The 22,218-nt window shown below is 39.8% G+C and overlaps 1 protein-coding gene across 5 annotated transcripts in view; it reads right to left on the minus strand.

Annotated features, from left to right (window-relative positions):
* Window positions 1-22,218, minus strand: part of carmil2 (capping protein regulator and myosin 1 linker 2) — a 96,590-nt gene that overhangs the window by 53,491 nt on the left and 20,881 nt on the right. For all 5 annotated transcript variants that reach the window (XM_078168267.1, XM_078168269.1, XM_078168268.1 and 2 more), the window contains exons 14-30: window positions 20,958-21,035; window positions 19,273-19,349; window positions 18,019-18,123; window positions 15,042-15,111; window positions 14,840-14,921; window positions 13,890-13,986; window positions 12,013-12,067; window positions 11,200-11,372; window positions 9,373-9,441; window positions 8,266-8,359; window positions 7,829-7,915; window positions 5,403-5,531; window positions 4,723-4,839; window positions 3,987-4,162; window positions 3,119-3,206; window positions 2,404-2,493; window positions 2,222-2,288 (exon numbers count right to left, since the gene is read on the minus strand). In XM_078168267.1, coding sequence (XP_078024393.1) covers window positions 2,222-2,288; window positions 2,404-2,493; window positions 3,119-3,206; window positions 3,987-4,162; window positions 4,723-4,839; window positions 5,403-5,531; window positions 7,829-7,915; window positions 8,266-8,359; window positions 9,373-9,441; window positions 11,200-11,372; window positions 12,013-12,067; window positions 13,890-13,986; window positions 14,840-14,921; window positions 15,042-15,111; window positions 18,019-18,123; window positions 19,273-19,349; window positions 20,958-21,035 — 1,654 coding nt within the window. The remainder of the gene's footprint in view (window positions 1-2,221; window positions 2,289-2,403; window positions 2,494-3,118; window positions 3,207-3,986; window positions 4,163-4,722; window positions 4,840-5,402; window positions 5,532-7,828; window positions 7,916-8,265; window positions 8,360-9,372; window positions 9,442-11,199; window positions 11,373-12,012; window positions 12,068-13,889; window positions 13,987-14,839; window positions 14,922-15,041; window positions 15,112-18,018; window positions 18,124-19,272; window positions 19,350-20,957; window positions 21,036-22,218) is intronic.

Below are 22,218 nucleotides of genomic sequence, written 5' to 3' on the forward strand. Positions count from 1 at the left end.
CAAGTATGTGTCTATGAAAAAAAACAAAAAACAAACTAATAAAATCTTTCAAGCTATTACATACCGCCAATAGAGTTATGTAATTATTATTGAATATGTGTGCTAGTTTTATTTAAAACTGAGGGTGCTATTTCATTCTAAGTAGATAAGCTCATGGTCCTCTGTGGTTTCGATTTAAGGACTTTTTAGGACTTTAGGACTTTTCTTTTAGCGCCACCCTCTGGACACCTTTAACATTTTAACCCCTCTACTGTAATAGGAACACTTCACCATAGGCCTGCCGACAGGGGGGTTAAAGGATACAAGTGACCTCGATCCAAGGCCAACGGGGGAGGGGCATGAACAGGTCTATGGTTGATCTATAAATTTGCTCGAGTACAACAATTTACTTACTGACTTAAATCACTGACAATAATATTTATATGTATGTATGTATATGTATATGTCCATCTGACATCACAAGTGCATTTAATGTAAACATGTGAGGTGGACTGCAGCCTGACTAGTGAAGTCAGAATTTCTCAGCAACAACCAGGGACCACCAAAGGAAAAGTCAACGTACAGAGAAAACAGGAAAATGAAAGGAGCAAAGAGGTGATGGTCAAATGTCTGACAAAAAAAGTAAAGAAGCAGCAGGTATGACAGGCAGTGCTTAGAGTGAGAAGTGAGGCAGACTCAATTTTAGCAAATAAAACCTGCTGTATTTGGCTCAGTTTTAAAGCTGCAGTGAAGACACAGGTATCATATTATTTAAATATTTCTACATACAGTTGTCCCTAAACAGAATTGGAATTACATATATTGGGTGTGACTGGAAAACTGAGAGTTGACAACCATTTACTTTTTACACTATTTCAGTTCAACACACAATTTAACCAAGATATGATTAAAATAGCCATCAAGATTGCATGAATAAATGAAGACAAAATGTTAGGCCTATTTGTTCACTCATGATTTGATCTTGTGATTTAATACCATGCAGTAATTTTGTCTGCGTATACATTCCATTACACCACTGGGGACCACCTTTAACAACAGCAAAACTATATCAAAACACCCACAATCCATTGTATTGTTTTTGCCAGTGTTTTATTCTAATGTATAATGCGCAATGATAATGCACAAGTTGTGTGACAGTTTGTAAATCAATGTTTTGATATAGTTTTGCTGTTAAAGATTGTCCCCAGTCAATCAATAGATCAATGCCCACTGTTTTCCATCGAAGTTTTCCTCACAAAGTCAAGGTAACACAGAGTGACTCACAAATGAGTTAATTAGTCATTAGTTAATTAGTCAATTTGTAAATTAGTTGCAAAATTGTCATTGTGTTGCACATTAGTTCCAACATTTTGGCATGGAGGTCATGGGAAAAAAAAAGTTGTGCACAGTCCTCATTCATGTTATCAAATTATTAATCAGCCCTCTCAATTACTTAATTTGTACAATTAAACTCATAATTTATGATGTTAACCTTCTGCTCTTTAATAAAATATTAATAATGATAATAATAACAATAATAATTATTATTATCAGAAGAATCAGAAGAAGAAGAATGATGATGGGGGCAGAACAAACTGTTGTTACCAGTTATTAATTATTACTGTCAAATTACCTGATGTACTCTCACATTAACACTGCCAAATTATTTAATTTGTACTCTTGAATTACAAATTCTTCCTCCTAAATTACCAATAAATATTGTCAAATTAATAGTTTGTGCTGTCAAATTTCCTCATTTCTGCTTCTGAATTATAACAAAGGGATGCATTCAGTATTCATAGACACCTCCAAACTAAACTCAGCTTCTAGCTTGCAATTATTAATTATTATTAATAATAACATTACAGTTAGAGTAACAACAGAAAGTGAAGTAACTGGTGGTTACAGCCCACAACTTTACTGTTTGGTTTAGTCTCACCACTGTCACCAACCTGGTCTCCAGCAGCAGCATGCAAGAGCTCTGTTTAACTCACTGCACACTACCTGCTAAGCATCAAACAGCAGACAGACACAGTCAGGGACTAGCTGGTGAGCATAGTGAAGCATTTAGCAGCTAAAGAGTCATATATTTGTCTCAGGACTTGGTTGAGATCAAAAACAGAGCTAAAAGAGATAGACTATTAGATTCTGCTGGACACAAACACACAGTCTGTTGGATGTGTTAATAGGCAACTGTTTTCTAAGACCATCACCATATCACAACACATTTTTTCATACTTACTCTTAATAGAAGGGGCAGGCCTCAGGCTCTTGGAGTGGAAACTGTTTCTCCAAAATGCTGGACTGTACTGGTGATGGAGAGAGATAAAGCAAGAGGAAGAACAAAATATGGGAATCCAACACATCAATGAATGAGTAAATAACAGATGAATGGACAGGTAGGTGGGTGTGTGTGTCTCTTACGTCATCAGTTGGGAAGTCACTCTCACTCAGTCGAATCTCTGGGACATTGATTTTCAGAGCAGTGCATACGTTTTCTTTTATAAGGCAATCCTACACAGTAAGTAAAGGAAAACATTACAATAGCAACGTAACACAACGTGAACAGCACAACAGGTACCATTGCTCCTAATGGACATTTTAGAACATGCTAATTTAACATCAGTTAAATATCTGTTAAGAACAAAACAGTATTTGCCAAATTCAAGGCAAATTACTTTCAAAAAGAACCACTGTTGGCAGTTAGCCATCAAGATTAGCCACTGAGACTAACCGTAAGCAGCCAATGGGACTAACTAGCTTACTGCTACTTCCACTGTCTCACCAGAAATTGTACCCATAATCATTTCTACAATAGCGCCCTCAGGAATAAGGTCATTACAGTGTAACGTTAAGAGAAAGCTTTGGATTTATAATAAGCTTGTATTGTTTCACTTTTTATGCAGCCAGCAGTTCCTGTGTTTGTGTTTAGTTAGCTTAAAGACAACATGGACTCATCTGTGCACTGGATACACAGAGGTGTAACTACCTTTCCATCTGAATGTGCATAAAACTGTAAACAAGGACATTTCTCAAAAATTGGTCCTTATTGTAATGAATATTACATGTACGGAGTAACCATCATAACACTTCACACACCCCCACACACTTATACAAAATACAATAGAGTCACATTTACCATTTTGTCCTGCGCCATGGTCAGATCCTGTTGTACCTGCTCTAAGATGCTTTCAGCCAGAGAGACACTCAGTGTTTGTCTCAGTTCACTGGATGGGTGGAAACAAAGAACAAATACACACATTTGATTGCAGCAGACTGAAGGCTATATTTGTAATGAATCAATGGGCTATTTACAGTAATACAAATATATAAGATTGGATTTTAATATAGCATATATTATCTGGACTTGAACACATTTACTGCATCTACTGCATAATTTAGAGCAGTAAAATATATTAGACACACATCGGTCTGTCTGCCTCATCCACAATGTGTTTAGCTTAGCTTAGCTTAGCTTAGGTTAGTTGTTTCTTGTTGGATAGCAAATTAGTCAATGACACATCCAAGAATTAACTGAACCTATGTGGACATGCCTTCAAAGATGCAGTGCAGATTGTTTGTCAACAAATAGCACAGGGCTAACTTTTTTATACCTGGGTTTTGTTTAAATGTCCAAATGTTGGCAAAACATTTCCAGCACGGTTTCTTTTGGGTCAGAACAGGGGAAGGCAAACAAATTCCATCTGTAGCTTTTCAGTTCTAAATGTTTTTGGTTTACAGTGCATGAAAAACCTTCATGACAGTAAATAATCAGGCACTTAATTGATCCATTAAGGTCTTCTTGCAGAGATTTGCAGTAAATAATTATTATACTATTAAGGGAATCTACTGATATAATGTGCTGACCATTATTTCATCTACACACTTTCTACATACTTTCCTCTTCATCATCTTTTCATCAATCACAACAGTCAGTCAGATCATATAGTATCTGTGGAGTTCATCAAACAGTCTGAAATGATACTGTTCTATATTTGTGTTATTACCGCAGTCTGTTGCTGATGATCTGCCCTGTGTTCTCCACCAGACTGTTTCTCAAGAATGTGTGTGTCTGTCTGCTTCTTTTGGACACACACTCTGACAGACACTCGCACACACTTGACCGCTGGACCACCCGTGGACACGCTGCCTCTGCACACCTCATCAGGCCTTCAGCCAACTCCTGGAACACACAGACTGGGGCTTGAGCATGCTTAAGACCAAGCACTGCTGATGACCAAGTCATTTTAACCCATTATAGACCCATATCCATTCTGCCTGCTGTACCAAAAGTACTTGAAAGGCTTGTCTGTCAAAGATTAATGGAACATCTTATATGAATAACATACATGCACATAATTGAAGTGCATTTTTGATGATTTATTAGCATTCTGCTTCATGAGTCCTTATTTTGGAAACCACAGAGTATTGCCTAAACTAGGCAAATTTCATCAATTAATAAACACTTAGATACCTGTATGTGGGTGTGTACACTTGTTTAATCAATATAAGCTTTATTGTGTGCACACTTAATCTATCTTCCACATAAATCAAGTGTGTGTTCTGTGCACACTTTGATGAATAATATTCCAGTTAAGCCTGCTGCACACGCTCTCTTCATTTTTTTGCAATTTAAACTCACTAGCTGGGAAATGTTTAATAAATACTGTTTGTGGTGATTATCAGTATGCTGCCCTGTGATTTGGCCCTTGTGATTAGGTGTACAGTTATTTAACTGTGTACCTGTATGCTTCTGTTGAACTCATTCGTCAGCACAGTTGCAGTGTCAGTGAGGATGCCATTCACCAAGTCTCCATCTGAGGCACACTTCTTGCCTGCCTCATACAGAGAGGGAAGCAGCTGCACAGGGAGAGCCAACAAAAACATAAGTGGCATAAAACATCATCTACGCTCCATGGCTATTTTATTTTTACAGTTTTTATTAAAACTTTGAATGTGTTAATTCAACTTTATGCTAATTACTGAGATTATAGTTAGTAGTGTTGTACTCGACTGCATTATTTTGAAATGTGTTTTTAATATTCTCCCTTCTCATGGTTGTAAATGGGCAAAACATTAGAGACACCTCTTTATACAATGCCATCCAGTTCAACACCACTGCAAACTACAACCTCAACAATAAACATATAGTTACACAAATGCCTCTCTGACATTGTCTATCAAACCTGAACATTAATATCTTTGTAAAAGCTGAGCTGCTGTATCAAACTTAAATTTTACAGGTGTGCCTAATAAAGTGGCCACTAAGTGTATATATCTCATTTACAACTGTATTATTATTTAACATATTGTTGACATGTACTTTGGTCCCACTGAAATCTGGCAAGGCCTGGTTGTGATTATTTTGGCCCAAACTTGTATAATTCATGACGATTATGCAAACCCATCTGAGTAGCTTGTACCTTGAAGGACTCCCTGGCGTTGTGCAGTGCCTCGTGTGCTGCCAGGATGTCGGCCTGGACCTCCTGAATGTTGCAGTGGTTTAAACGCTGAAGGCGGTCCTCCAACTGCCGACACATACCCTTGACCTGCTATAATGGAGGACAACCAAGACAGGGCTGACCTAGACAGAAACTGGTATATGTGAACAATATAGTTTTTTTTTTAACCATCAGATGTGCTTCAGTCACAGAGCTCCACCTCTGATATGATAGGACTTAGTTTGACTGATTTATTTATTTTACTTATTTATTGTAAAATGAATTAATACTACACTGTATCCCGGTGAAGCCTGATTCGGACTTATCTTTCTATTGTGCTACATTTATTATACTATATTAAAGGGATACTTGACCGATTTTCAACCAGCTTTGTGTCATAACACAGTCGGTAGTATGTGTAAATGAATTGTGGTACACTTCACTCCATCTTGCCGGTGCCCAGATCTACCTGCTATTATCTACGACTGTTGCACAAACGACAGATTGTACTTTCCTTATTAGGACAGAAAAAGAATAGAAACAGACCAAAATAGAGAGGGACCCCCCAACCCCTCTCTTAAACTCAGACCAAACTATGATCAAACGGTAAAACTAGGCAATGCTGATCAGACATAAACCAAGTTTCTGTTACTGCGTTGTCCTTTTGTTTTTGCCTAAATGTTTTCAGAGACATATTTTAGCTTAGTGTTTAACTGTAAAAAAAGGGCAACTGTTACCAGCCGGCCACTATATTGTTTAAGGACGGGCAGCTCACATTACATCATCTACCAGTGGGAGTGTTTATTGGTCCAGTGCATTCTGGTAATTGTAGGTTTTCTACTTCCTGAGCAAAAGTGAATGCCACAACTCTTTCTTCTCTCTGGTCATGTAGTACTAATTTTAAAAAGTATTTGCATCTTTCTACCCAAACAACCTCCATAAGCCCTTCCAATCTGCTTTCCAAAACACGGTACTGAAACAACCCTGGTTAAATAAAAAAAACAACGACCTCCTCCATGCAGCTGACTCTGGACTGCTCACAATCCTTATCCTCCTTGACCGCGGTGTTGTGTTCAAAACCATCTCCCACCCACTACTCCTGGAGGGCATAGCTGGCATTGGGATCACTGGAGACGCAGTTTTCTCTTTCACAACTTATCTACAACAGTTTGTAGTTGTACTGAGTCCACTTCTATTCATCATCTACCTCCCCTGGGCACCATCCTTTGTCACCATGATGTCCATTTCCACTGTTATGCAGATGACACACAGGTCTACATCTCCATTAAACCTTCCGCTGCCTTTCCTACCAACTCCTTTACCACTTGCCTTGAGGACATCAGGAGTTGGATGAGCAAGAACTTTTTTAAGCTCAACAGCGAGCTAAACTGAGGCCCTGCTTATCGGTTCCAAAAACACCCTGGCCAAAATCTAAAGCACCCACGTCCCTCACCTCATCATTGATAACTTCCCTGTGTCCTTCTACAGCCAAGTCAAGAGCCTCAGTATCATTCTGGACAGCACTTTATTATTTGAACCTCACATACAAAACATTACCTGGACTACTTTCTTCTACCTTCACAACATTTCCAGACTCCGTCATCACTGTCCCAATCCAGCACCGAGGGCTTGGTCCACGCATTTGTTACATCCCCTATTGACTACTGTCATGCAGTTCTCTCTGGCCTTCCCACCAAACTCCTCAACAGGCTTCAGATCATTCAGAATTCAACTGCCCGGATCATTACCTGAATGAAAACATCTGACCACATCACCCCCATTGTCATCCAACTACACCGGCTCCCAGTTCAGTACCAGATTGACCACAAAAACCTTCTGCTCACCTTCAAGGCCCTCCACAACCTAGCCCCAACTCATCTCTGACCTTCTCCAGGAGTACACCCTGTCCCAGTCCCTGCGCTCTTCCTCTGTTGGTCTCCTATCCATTCCTACCTCACGCCTCAGCACCATGAGTGCCAGGGCTTTCAGCTGCACTGCCCCAGGCTCTGGAACTCCCTACCCTCACACGTTCAACAGTCTGACAGCCTAACATCATTCAAATCCCACTTCAAAACCCACCTGTTCAAACTGGCTTGTACACTCTAACACTCTGTGTTTCCCTTTTATCTCTACAGTATAACTGTTTTTATCCCAGCTCTTACATGTGTCTGTCCAATTCATGTCTCTTGTTCTGTTTATTACTTGTTGGCATTTGCTCTGTAAGGTGACCTTGGGTGTTTTGAAAGGCACCTATCAAATAAAATGTACTATTATTATTATTATTTAGACAGTTTTATGAAAAGACCATCTTTCCAGCAGTGAAGTACTTCTTTAATCAGCAGTATATTTTACTGCTGTTGTCCACTGACCTCCAATACCAAATGTTCTATTTCTATCATGCTTCTTACCTTCTCAGATTGTTGTACTTTAAAAACTTGCTGAAGTTCCGCTCTTTCAGACTGTCTCTGGTTGTTTCTGTCTAAACACTGCTGAATCTGCACACACAAACACACACACACACACACACACACACACACACACACACAAGGTGTAAACTGAATAATTGTTTTGTTACACATGTATGTTACTAACATAACATTTTTACCCACACCCCTCACCACCACTTGACACAGAGAGGAGGCATGCTAAATGGTGTTTACAGTACATCATTCACTTTTTTAATTATCCTCCAGATTAGATCATGACAAAGTGTTATCAACACCTTCAACAATTTAATTGGTGTGGGTTTTAGTCATATTTTCCCACACACTGATAACTGTAACTACTAAACATAGACTTATATTTATACACACACACACACACACACACACACACACACACTGACCTTGTGCAGAGCCTCTTTTGTTCTGTCAGGGTTGCTGCGGTAACTCTGTGTGATATCAGCGAGAGGGAGAGACACCTGCTGCAGAGTGAAATTCCTGCACAACATAGAATCCTTCCATCAAAATTTTCATCCACTGTATTCAAATAGGGTTAATCCACCATGCATACTGTGCAGTGCAGTACATTTCAAGTGGGACTGATTACCCAGGGCCCGAATGGGAGGGGGGCCCTCAAAAAGCCTGAAATGAAAAGTTTGGTTTGGTTTTTACTTTTTTTATTTCTAAGTAATAAGTGCCATAACTGAAATAAAATTGACGAAATAAATTGGTTGAAAGACTGAACTTTGTATAAAAAATAGTGGAGGCTCTCTGAAGCAAACCAGTGAACACTCTCATGTCTTTCCCAAAGAAAGCTATATCAGGGTTCCAAAACAGAATAGAAAGAAAGGGGAAAGAAAGCAAACAGACTTTGTGAAAAAAAAATTAAAAGGTGCATGAGAGATACATGGCTCAAGAGAGGAAGGGCGGGGGGCCCACTGGGACTGCTTATCCATAGGGCCCAGAAGTTGGTGCTATGCCTCTGACAAGTGGATAGGTTGCCTTGAAAGTTTGTATTCATGGTGCCCAGTGGATAAATCCTGTGGTGATACACTGACTTTCCCTAAAGCGCCATCATCAGTTTGAGGTTTGTGGTTCTGAGTCAAATGTCTCAAAACCACACACATATTTATGTCCCCCCCATATTTATGTGTTGTGATAAACTGAAATAACTGGTGATTTACATTACATCTACACTATTTTCATTACAGGTCAACATTTGGATTTGTCAAGTACTCAGTGTATCCTCATGCAACGTTAAGCACTTAATGTAAAATTATGTACTTAAAGGTCCACAACACATTGATTCTTATTTTCAGGTGAATATAAATTTACCAGATTTACCAAATTTATAAATTTAGCCAGTTTGTGATGCTGCAACTAGTGCTAAACTATTTTTTAGAATGAATCAACTCTGGCTCATAGTGTACCTTGGTTAATAAATGTGTGTGTGTGTGTGTGTGTGTGTGTGTGTGTGTGTGTGTGTGTGTGTGCGTGTGTAAATGTATGACCTCTCCAAGGCATCAGCCACATCCTGGAAACCTCTGGCAGTTACATTGTTTCTGTCCCATGCTAAATTCCTTGAAAGAGAGGGACAGAGAGAGAGAAAGAGAGAGAGAGAGAAGTCAGTTCAAGAAGTAAAGCTATAGCTGGGACAAGTCTGTCTAAGTCTGGTTGAGGATGGCAAACAGTCAACACCACAGTCTGGGTGGAGGTGTAGTATCCTACCAGCATGTGAACCAGGTAACATCTATTATCAAAGTGAACACATCTAATACTTAAACACTCTGAGCCAGTCAAGACCTCAGTGTTAATTTTAAAAGAATGAAATGATGACATCTAGTGGCTGATAGGAGGCTCACAGATGAAAGGAAACATTTGGATGAGAAATAATGGTTAGGTTGTGGCACAAAAATGTTCCTATGTAATGCTGTTACGACACAAAGTGGAGCAATTTGCACAACAGTGTGTTTCAGAAACAATTATTAATGATTAACTTATTATTAAAGAATGAAGATATTATGATTATTATCATTATTATTATTAGTAGTAGTAGTCGTAGTAGTCGTATCATTATTATTATTATTTACACAGGGAAGGCCATTAAGGTAAATCTCTTTTACAAAGATTCCCTGATTGCAGTATATAAAACAATAGGAGCACACAAAGCATCTATCAACAAATTATACAAGAAACAGGAAAAGAACATCAACATAATGGACAACATCATTTCACAAAAAACACATGCATTCAAACTGCACTTAGTCAGTCAAGAGGGATTTCCATTGGTTGAAAGGGATTAGCTTGTCTTATTTTACAAGCCTCTGCAGATTATTCCACTTGTGTGGAGTGTAGTGTTAAAAAGCCAGTGTTCCGGTCTGGGTATTGACATGATGATTTTCTAGGACCAAATAGGAAGAAGCGCTATGTGAATAAATACCATAGAACTTCAATTAAAAGCCAAATTAAGCCCAATTAAATACCCAGTCTCTTTTACTAACCCAGTGTGACTACACATTTTGACAAATAAAAGCCTGTCTCAATTAGACGCCTGGTCTGGTTGCCAAGCAGTTCATTTTTATACAAATCCTTTGGCTGTATAAAACCTGGTTGTTTTGCTATCCATTTGAGCTAACGTTAACAATCGTGTTCAGTTCATTTAACTGAAACCATGAGCACCAAAGAATAATTCATAAAGATTTATGGCATGCAAGATAGACAAAAATTAAAGAAACAAAAAGGTGTCCATTCCTCGATTACTGTGTAAATTATTCACATTCCTTTAGTCTGTAAAGGTTCTCAGATCTAAAGAATCAAAAGGGTTTTTCATAAAAATGTATCCAAGTTGTGAGTATTGTTTTAACATGTTTAAGTGTTGTGTCTGTATGCTGGGTGCCGTAATCCTGGGGTGCTGTAAATCGAGGGCTGTAACTCTCTTTCTCTGATGCCCTATTCGTCAGAGCTAGATTAAACGAATAATTGATAATTTATATATTATTTGAAGCCTAATTTTTATACAATTAATATTCATAATGGTTTAAATAAACAATTTGATCGTATTTCTCATCTTTATTGAGCAACAGTTTTGTGTGAAAGGAGTTTAAGGCCTGTCCTAAATATAGGCCAGCTGATGGCCCGATGTGGGTTAAGCAAACAATAGCCTGGGCTATTAATTGAAGTTTTATGGTAGTATGTAATGCTGTTGTCTTCACACTGTCAACGGCCGCCATACAACTTATTGAATTCACAAATTATAGTAAATTAAGATGAAAAATTGGTTACTGGCTAGTGTGTGTGTGTGTGTGCGCGTGTGTGTGTGTGTGTGTGTGTGTGTGTACCTCAGTGTGGTATTACTCATCAGGGCTTTAGCCAGCATTTTGGCTCCAGTGTCTCCGATGTTGTTTCCACTGATGTCCACTTCAGCCAGAGCAGCGTGGCCGCCCAGCGCGCTCAGCAGGATGTGCATCCCTGTCTTCAGCTTGGAGTCGCACACTGATAGAGACTGCAAGGGCTGTGCGCGCGCACACACACACACACACACACACACACACACACACACACACACACAGCTATATAAGAAACTGCAACTTTTTTTTTTTTTTGCGGAACATTAGGCAGAAACATTTACATTGAGAACGTGAACTGAAGTATGGTTTGATTATCATCAAGTTGCACATAATTAATAGGTATGAGCGAGTAGACCATTATCTATATCTGTATCTCTCTGTGTCAGTCCAACCAACTAGACTGTCTGCATTTGTATCTGTACTCAGAATGGGCAGGGGTTGAATCTGAAGTGAGTGTGGCTCAAACTGGAAATGGATGGGACTGAGCCAGGTTGTTATTTTAAATGTGATACTGAAATGATTTGATCAGAAGTTGCTACTTTTATTATCACTGAGCTTTGGATCCTTTTTGATCACAAGCGTAATAGATTAAACACTGCTCCCCAAATAAGGATTTTCCTTCACCAAGAGTGCGGATATTGACACTCGGATGATACTTTTACTCATAAAAATCTATAGGGGATACTCGTTTCATCTCAGTACCTGGCTCAAACCTAATAATTAAGCATTGGAGGGGGGGGGGGGGGGGGGGGGGGGTAATATTAATGACTGGGAGTGAATTAATTTAAAGGAAGTGTCACTCACACACTCTTCATCCTGAATGAGCTGAGCTATACGATGAAGAACATCAGTGAGAGCTCTGGTAGAGAGAAAGGGAACATATCAAACCAGGAAAACAAGAAATATGACAGACAAGGTAAGGAGGAAAGCATGGAATGATGACGAGAATGACAGGGGAAAGGAAGAAACAACATGTACAAGTTTAAACTGCACATGTCAGTTAGTTTGGTTATGTGCATCAGTTACAAACTCACACAGACTTCAGACCAGCATACACACAGTTTTCTAGACAGAGCTGTGAGTGATATGATAAGGAGGGGATTAAATATACGGTGTGAGATGTAGCCTTACAGTAAAACACTGTTTAGGTTGTTTGGCCAGTTTACCTGATCATTATTTTTGCAGTTTGCAAAACATTCTTTAAAATGTCAACCAAAAGTGCATTTCTAAGATGTATGGGTGATGAATTTTATATCTGCATTTGAGCCACTCAAAAGAACATTTGGTTTGATTGAGCTGTAATCACCGTAACGTTTGTAGGAACAGTGTCCTTTGCTTGCCTCAGCTTTGATTGATATCCAAATGTAGTGACCTTACAATAGTAAAATCAGACCTTGTTGTCACCAGTAAATTAAAATCTGATTAAATTATTTGATTCCCCAAAAATATGCAGATAAGCTCTCAGTAATTATTCTAGCCCTGAGCAGTGTCTTCCACTCAGGCTGTATGTTGCTCAAACAACCTCCATCAATGACGGTTAGAGCAATGTATTTGTACCCTGAGAGGTATAACCCAGGGTCGTCACTGCTCATGCTTTAACAGAACTTTTAGTTTTTAACTTTTTACAGTGTGTTATCCAACCACATGAAATGTGTAATTATATGTAATTATTAAACCTGTTCTGCATTTTTTGTACGTCTTTGTCGTCATGATTCAATAAATCATACAAATGGGGATAATGGTGCAAACTCTCAGACAGTCTAACAAGCACCACTTTGAAACAAACTGGGACTTAGATGAATTCATCAACATTTTTATGCTTTTACGCTTTTACCCGCTTTTACCCTTTTATGCTAGTCCCTTTTCTGACTGCTTAGAGAGACTTTAGTAAGATAATATTTTGATTGATAAACTGGCACTGTAAAAAAATAGATATTATTTACATTTTTAAATAGGTATTCACAGAAGCTTTGTATCATTTGGGCCTAGTGTATACACCCAGCAGCTGTCACACATGCAGCTGAACAAGTGATTTTTTAAATTTTAAACTTAGCATTGTTTTCTTTATGGCCACAATGACTTCAGTCATCTCCAGCTGTCTGTGTACAAAGGTTTGTATCCTACTATTAAATGGAGAAACCTCTGTCCCTCCCTCCATCCGTCATCATCCGTTTTCCTCCTCACTGCTTCGACCTACTTCTTTGAACTTGCACATAGGCTTTCATCTTGGTCGTGCAGACAGCCATGATGCCGTTTTTGCATTTTTCCCACATTTCTACTGTTTATATTTGCAGTTTTGTCCACTACCCATTCATACTGTGAACACCATTACCAGCGCGAGCTGCACATGCACGCTGGGACCACAGTTTGGCTGGGAAGCCTTTATCTCCAACACTTGTGGATCGAAACCTGTATGTGTGTACCTGTATGACCGCCTCCGTGCCGTCAACCAAAACTATGCTCCATGTATTTTGGCAAAAAGCATGTTTCTAAAAACAGTGTACATTGTTTGTCTTACATTAATATTTATTACATAGTGCATTTACAGTGCTCTGATTTTGCATCTCCTCTAATATACTGTTTTTGATTTCTTATTCCTCTATACATAACACATCTCCGGGTATGGACTAGTTTATATATAATCCATCTAAGGAGAAGAAATGATGGTAGAGTCAAAGTACCTGGACTTCATGGCAAAGTTTCTTCCCAGTGCGAGGTGTCGTAGAGAGTGACATCGACCAACAGACAGAACCAAAGTCACCATGTCATTCTCAAAACCTACAGGCAGACAGACAGAGGAGAGAGGGAGAAACATTAAACTTCACTACAAGCCGACTGGTTGTTGAAACAGATGACGTGCTTTACGTTCTAAAACCAGTTGCTGATGATTTGACCGGCTGAATTGCAGGTGACACCATCAGCCAGTATGAGTCAAGCTTAGACGGACCAGTTCACACTGCTGCAACTTTTCTCAACAACATTCTAAAATGGTTTTGTCTCATCACAATCATTGGATTCTGTTACCTTTGGATGGAGCCAGGCTAGCCGTTTCCCCTTGTTCCCAGTCTTCATGCTAAGCTAAGCTAACCATCTGGCTGTACTGTAGCTATATCTTTAGCAAACAAATATGAGAGAGGTATCAATCTTCTCATTTAACTCTCAGCAAGAAAGTGAAAAAACATATTCTTATATAGGCCTATATATTATCTGACATAATTTAGTGACTATGCAGCCGCGTAAGCATATTCTATGTTCTTTTATCTTATTTCTGATGTAAATGGTATGGTCCTGCTGTAATCTGTAATAGTTCTGTGTTTCTATGCTATATGTAACTTAACTGTTTAAAAAAATTTAATTGTAATAATTGAGTGGTAATTCATCTGTCTGACATGCACAGGTAAAAATAATGAGCAAAATATCAGCAAAAAATTCACCCTTGAAACATCTCCATCAGGGTTGCCACAACCAGCACAGTTTAACAGACGACTGTGACATCACCTAAGTGAAAACATGGTGCTGCAGCAGTAAGACTTATAGCCTTGGTTTGGTTCCTGTTAGCATTTCTGCGCAGTGTCCTGAGATGAGATAATTGTGCGTATGTCTTGATTTTCCTCTTTGAGGCTTTGCATACCATTGTCAGAGATATCCAGACTTCTGATAGATGTAGCTTCAGAGATGTGCTCCTGTATCACCTGAGCTCCTGCTGAACGTAACTACACACACACACACACACACACACACAAAGCTATACAGTTATTTGTTTGCTGCACCTCATCATTACAAACAATGAAGGTGGGTTTTCTTTTGCATTTGTGTGTAAGTGTGCAGTGCACCTCACAGCTACTGATGTCCAACTCCAGCCCAAAGAGACGAGTGTTGGTTGCCAGACCCTGTAGTAATAACCTTGTTACAAAAAAAAAACAAACTGTGAAATTAACAAGTGTATACATGTTATAGCAGATATTCTTTGGATATTCTTTTCCTTTACTCCTTGAACAAAACCATGAACCTTTGGAGTTAATAGTACTTTGTCAAACTGTCAACCATATGTTTGCACGATTGATAACTATCAGACAATCACAGTCACTGACAGTTGCTGCCTGTTTTTCTTTCCTCAGTTCAGCTCCACACTGCCTTCCATCACTGTACACAACTTTTTCTGGCTCCGGCAAATTGTAAGGTGGCAACAAAGCCAGCCATTACTGTAACTTAAACAGCTTCAAAACATGTGTTGTTAATAGTAAAAAAACCAACAACATTATTTTCCAAATCAGATTTTATGTTTGTTGTGTGTTTTTGGTTCCAATATATTTACACAGTATGTCATAGTGAAAAGATAACTGTAAGGTAATGCAGGTGATGTTGTGCTGAAAAGAAAAGGTACCAAACATTGGTATGGTAAACATTTTTTATGTGTTATATAAAGGCAAAATCAAAAATGATTCACAGATGGCCAAAATAGCCTAGGACTCAAGGGGTTAAAAGGGATATGAATTACATCAGAGATGCCCAACAAGTTCCTGTCCATGGTAGTAACTGAAATAATAGAGTAGCGTTACTGGGGACCCTTGGTTTGTAACTGTACATACATTAACCTTTAACCTAGCCATAATGCTATACTTTCCATTACTGTAAGAAAATAAAGGTCTAAAGCTCTTTATAGATCAAACACAATGCTGGCTACTCTCACTGGCAGTGTTAAAGTGTTCCAATTTACTGTACCAATGGCAGTAGGTTATAGAACTGGTTTTTAGGTATAGAAGAGAGATTGAGGGTGTAGTTTAGCTGCACATAGCTTATAATACCATTACACCATTAAACAAACAAAATACCCCACTCTGATCAAACAATCTCCAAGTCCAACTGAAATCATTTATATATATATATATATATATATATATATATATATATATATGTGTATGTATGTATGTCATTTTACTGTAATCCCTAAATCAGTGTTGGGGGTGATGCGTTAGGCGCTGGTCACACAGAAAGCGTTTTGCACCGCACTGCCTTCTATTTTTATTTTTGTAATTAAATGCCACCAGTAAAAAACGCTTGCTGCGCCTCTTTCACGTCCTTACACTATCCTTCCTGTGGAATCAATCTACTGTTTATTTATTTTTTTCACAGTAATTAGTAGCTAGTTCCTAAAATGCACAGGCAGAGGGTACATGCTGTAGCTCTGGTTGAGAATGAGAGGCTGTCAGCAAATAGTTGGGCACATGGAAACAGAGATCTGCGTGGGTACATGAGACAATAAAATAGAGGGTGGATCATGGGGAGAACCACCAGTTGGTCCAGGAGCTTCAACTCGAAGATGGCCGTTTCCAGGCACATTTTTGGATGAGCCGAGGGCAGACTGACAACCTGCTATCTATCGTTGGACCGTACAGCTCTGGGTATCCAGCAACCTCTACCACTAGTTTCTCCTCCATTGTTTACCAACTAGTGATGTGACGTTCGCGAACGAGCCGAGTCCTAATTTCTTTGTTTTTTGCTTTAATTTACTCTGGGCGTGACGCCAGCCAGCTAGTTTGCATGTTACCCAGCATGCAGTTCGGACACGCTGGAACGCTGGAAGTCTGAATTTAGACTATAAACTTGTAACTGAGAGCCCTTTTGGCCATGTTTTGGGATGGGGGCGTTGTTGGTTATTCTGGTACGAGGATGGTATATTAGGATGGTGCTACAAAAAGCCGCTGGTTTGCAGTTGAAAAGCGAGACATCGCTGCGTTTCTAGCCAGGACTGTGTCCCCCAAATCAGGTGTTAAATAAATAAATAAATAAATAAACAAACAGGTACAAAATAGTAGCAATGGAAGTTTTAAACCACAGTGCAGTTACCTCCTCCGATCCACAGCATTTAGAGCCCGGATGGAGAGAGGCACAAAGGAAAATTTGTATCTGTTTTTAGTAGCTGGGGGAACATTTAGGCGGAGGCCAGAAGGAAGAAGCTTATATTCCTGGAAATATAGAAAAAGAAAAAAGAAACCCGACAGATTCGATAAAAGCACTGCAAAACATTTTCATCAGGCTCTTATCTACCTGGAATTTGGCGAGCTTCCTCAGACAAAAGAGGCGTTGCTGACCTTTTTTGCAAAGCATATCACAGTTCACATCAAATTTGAGTGTGTTATCAATTATAGTGCCAAGATACTTGTAATTGGTCACCAGCTCAACTGGCTGATTGTGAACGACACTACATTGAGGAACTGGAGATGGTCGTCTAAAATCAATACAAACCTCCTTTGTGTTAGAGACATTGATTTGGAGGAAGGATTCTTAACACCAAGATATAAAATCAACAAGAACCTGGCCGTGACCAACTTCATCATCCCGAAGCAGGCTGACGATAACAGAATCATCTGCGTACTTTATGATGAAACTGTCGATATGGTGGCTAAAACTATCATTTGTGTACAAACTGTATAAAAGGGCAGACAAAACACAGCCTTGAGGTGAACCGGTGGAGGATGTTAGAAGGCTGGACAATGTTCCATTCACTTTTACTTGTTGTGATCTGTTTGTGAGGATCGTGTTAAAAGCTGACGAGAAATCAACAAAAAGCAGTCTAACATAACACGACAAAAGCTCGAAACAAGCGAGCGTCATTCACATCTGCTGCTGGTCGCTGCACGAGCATGCGCCCATGTGACGACAGTCCTACTTCTTACACATCCCGGCTTGTAAGTGGACCTTGAGTGAAGATTATTTTGTCAAACTGCAATTCCCATGGTAAAGAAGTTTGACATCCATGATAAAAAAAAAAGAATATTATATTATTGCATTCTTTGGGAATCAACTCACCTGAGAGCTTGTGGAGGTAGTTTGGTTGCAGACAGGCCCACATATTTTAGCTCACAGCTCTGACTGAAGAACTCTCGAATGCTCCTGGTCACCTCCCGCACCTTTCTACACACACACACACACACACACACACACACACACACACACTGTCATAGGCTGTGTTTCCTTTTCACTCAATTTTATCAACCAAATCATAGAGTGGATTCCACCAACTGATTCATTAACATTTTGGTTCACGTCAGGGCATGGTCACACAGGCAAGTGATCATCGCTTGCCGAGGTGATATTGGTGCTGAATGTGGGCAGTGCCTGATGGGGATGCGGAAGGCTAGCTTGCTAGCTAATGTTTGCTAGAATGCTCATAAATACAGGGAAATATGATGTTAGTCATACATTTTCTATTTGCTGACATTCGGTGTCTGTCTCCTGACTCACCAGCCAGCCAGGCAGCATCTCTCAGGGGCAGTTTGTACTTTTCATGGCCAATATTATACAATAAATATCAAAGGAGGCCAGCGCTCATAAATGTCCGCGTTTCAGCCGTAAACCTTCATCAGCATTGTGCACCTCATTCATTTTTTTCTATTTGAGTGTGCTCACGTGTTTGCTTTTTCAATATTATACAATATCAGCTGGTTAGACACGGAAACAATCATGATCTCCTCTACACATACTTAGTTGCTATTGGTTGAGACTAGGGGCTCTAGTTTCGCAGACTGGGCGCGGCAGAGGCGTAGCGCACCTGCGCTTCGCCAACTGAGTGTGGCCAGGCGGATTTTGTAAGTTTGGCACACCGTGCGCCTGGCGCAGCTACTCCTCTTTCCCACCTCCGTCCCTCCTACCTGCTCAAGTCGGAAAGAGGGAGGAGAGAAGGCGTGGAGTGGGTTTTACACACATCCCACCAATCAAATGAGCCCCTCTCCTCGCCCTTAAATGCGCCGCGCGAAGGCGTAATGAGAGTTTACTCAATTCACCATGGCAGAAGAGAGCAGCAGCGTCAGACGGCCAAACTTCTCCCAGGAGGAAACTTATGTTTTGGTCCAGGAGGTCCAAGCTCGCAGTGTCCGAATATACGGAACTGCGAGCAGACCTCCACGGGCTGATGATGCAAAGGTAGCCTGGGAGGAGGTCACCACAATTGTAAATCAATGTTGCGTGCAATAATACTGACTTCCTTGTGTCTGAATACTGCAAAGATGTCTGACATCTCAGAAACAGCCTCTGACATTAGTGAAGTGGAACAGTGGAACTGACCTGTGGCTGAAAGGATTCCTGGCCAGGTTCAGGTGCAGCAGTTTGTAACAACATCCAGCAGACAGGGACACAAATAACTGCGAGAGAAAGTTACAATGAGAAAGTGTTCAGTGCAGAATAACAAACACAGAAGAACACATAACAACAGGTGGGACCAAGTCATTGTTTTGGAAGTCACAAGTAGGTGTCAAGTCTTAGGTAGGTCCCAAGTCAAATCCCTAATCCTAAACTTTGAGTTTCGAGTCCTAAACAAGTCATAATGTGTTCCTCACTAAATGTACTGCTGTTTTAACAATGGAGTAACAATATATTAAATGTACAAAAATCATGAATGCTTTATAAAAGTTTCTTAAATAGTTACTTAGCTGTTAAACCAATGTTCGCTAAGCATTAGCTCACTAACTATGTCAATTTAAGCCTCAACTGTAATTTTTGACCCACAAGATTTGCATCCTGTAATTTGGTTTTTGTTGACCACTGCATCTTTCGTATCACTTTCTCCAACTGGTGCTCAATAAGGTAACGTCAGTTCTTCATTGTTCTCTGCTGCAACTTGACTGGATGGTGTCAGATTGGTTCAAACAAAGTGGATCTGAGGAATCAGAGCGTTAACTTTCTGGGAGTAAATAGCGTTAATGTTAGCTGATTCAGGAAATTAGGGTAAATGTATTGATTGGTGACACACTTTTTAAATATACCTTTTAATCTTTGGGTTTGGGGAAATCATGTATTTTATAGTCAGCACGCTCAAGTCCAAATAAAGTCACAACTCACTGGTGTTGAAGTCCAAGTCGAGTTGCAAGTGTTTTTTTCTCATTGAGTTGTCAAGTCGTCGAGTCGCTGAGTGGTTGAGTCGTTGAGTCGAATCCAAGTCATGTGACCCATAATAATTCACATTAGTTCAATTAACAACAGTGGCCAGCACAAAAATCTGGACCCCATATATGAAGCCTTAGTGGGCCCCTCTCCCCTTAAATCCTTCCCCTCATCCATTGTCTCCTATTTACAAATAACTGAATCAGTTCAGGTTATTCTCATCACTCAGTCACATCATTTTACAGTGGTCACAGAATATGTTGTAACAGCTGCAGCTGATCATGCCAGTATTAAACCATTCTGAAATACTGCTAACAAGTTGGGTTCGCAAGAAATTTGTCAACAGCTGTTATTTTTCCCCACTTCTGTCTGTTTTAGATACAAGAAATTGTCTGTTAAATAATTTATTTTGCGAACAGCAATAAATTATTAACAATTGCAATTTTAAGAGTTGCTGAACAAATGTCAGGATTTCTTATAATTTCCAGGCTTTCTGAGTAGGTAGTGCCACTTCCCCCCTCATTACTACACCTCTGATTAGAAACAAATAGAATGAGACGAGATGAAATAATGATTATTTGTTAAAGCATCAAACCTAGCTCCAGTGCTTACCGAAAGAAATAAACTCTGGAGTTACATGATGAAGGAGCTACTGTAGGCTAACACTTCCCCCTACAACCAGTATTTATGCTAAGTTAGATTAACCACATCTTAGATATATCTCTTTACTGGACACAAAAAGATAAACTCATATTGATCTTCTCCTCTGAAAGCAAGCTGACTTTCCAAAATATTTGAATATTATTCCTTCAAGTGAGAGGTGAGGAGAAAAGCAGTTATAACATTTGTATAAAGTGTCAGTCACTGACCGTGTCCAGAGGGCAGTTGGTATCACTGAGGTCCAGATGAGACAGAGAGTTAGTGCTGGACAAGAACTTGAAGAGAAACTGCAAGACACACACACATAATGAATATCTATACTGTGTGGTATGTGTTTCAGATGTTTAGGCATGCTCTGCTGCAGAGTGCACAGTCAAAGTGTTGCTGAAAAGTCAATTTATTGTTATTCTCACAAGTCAGTGTTACCTGGGACATGTAGAACATCCATCCCCACACATCTACCAGGACTTTCAGCTCATGAGGTCATCAATAAAGTGTGCCCCTTTTAATTTTGCACATATTTCTTATAATTTTCATTTACAGTACAGGCCAAAAGTTTGGACACACCTTCTCATTCAATGCGTTTTCTTTATTTTCATGACTATTTACATTGTAGATTCTCACTGAAGGCATCAAAACTATGAATGAACACATGTGGAGTTATGTACTTAACACAAAAAGGTGAAATAACTGAAAACATGTTTTATATTCTAGTTTCTTCAAAATAGCCACCCTTTGCTCTGATTACTGCTTTGCACACTCTTGGCATTCTCTCCATGAGCTTCAAGAGGTAGTCACCTGAAATGGTTTTCCAACAGTCTTGAAGGAGTTCCCAGAGGTGTTTAGCACTTGTTGGCCCCTTTGCCTTCACTCTGCGGTCCAGCTCACCCCAAACCATCTGGATTGGGTTCAGGTCCGGTGACTGTGGAGGCCAGGTCATCTGCCGCAGCACTCCATCACTCTCCTTCTTGGTCAAATAGCCCTTACACAGCCTGGAGGTGTGTTTGGGGTCATTGTCCTGTTGAAAAATAAATGATGGTCCAACTAAACGCAAACCGGATGGGATGGCATGTCGCTGCAGGATGCTGTGGTAGCCATGCTGGTTCAGTGTGCCGTCAATTTTGAATAAATCCCCAACAGTATCACCAGCAAAACACCCCCACACCATCACACCTCCTCCTCCATGCTTCACAGTGGGAACCAGGCATGTGGAATCCATCCGTTCACCTTTTCTGCGTCTCACAAAGACACGGTGGCTGGAACCAAAGATCTCAAATTTGGACTCATCAGACCAAAGCACAGATTTCCACTGGTCTAATGTCCATTTCTTGTGTTTCTTGGCCCAAACAAATCTCTTCTGCTTGTTGCCTCTCCTTAGCAGTGGTTTCCTAGCAGCTATTTGACCATGAAGGCCTGATTCGCGCAGTCTCCTCTTAACAGTTGTTCTAGAGACGGGTCTGCTGCTAGAAC

This window comes from Epinephelus lanceolatus, chromosome 5, assembly GCF_041903045.1.
Source record: "Epinephelus lanceolatus isolate andai-2023 chromosome 5, ASM4190304v1, whole genome shotgun sequence".
NCBI classification, from domain to species: Eukaryota; Metazoa; Chordata; class Actinopteri; order Perciformes; family Serranidae; genus Epinephelus; species Epinephelus lanceolatus.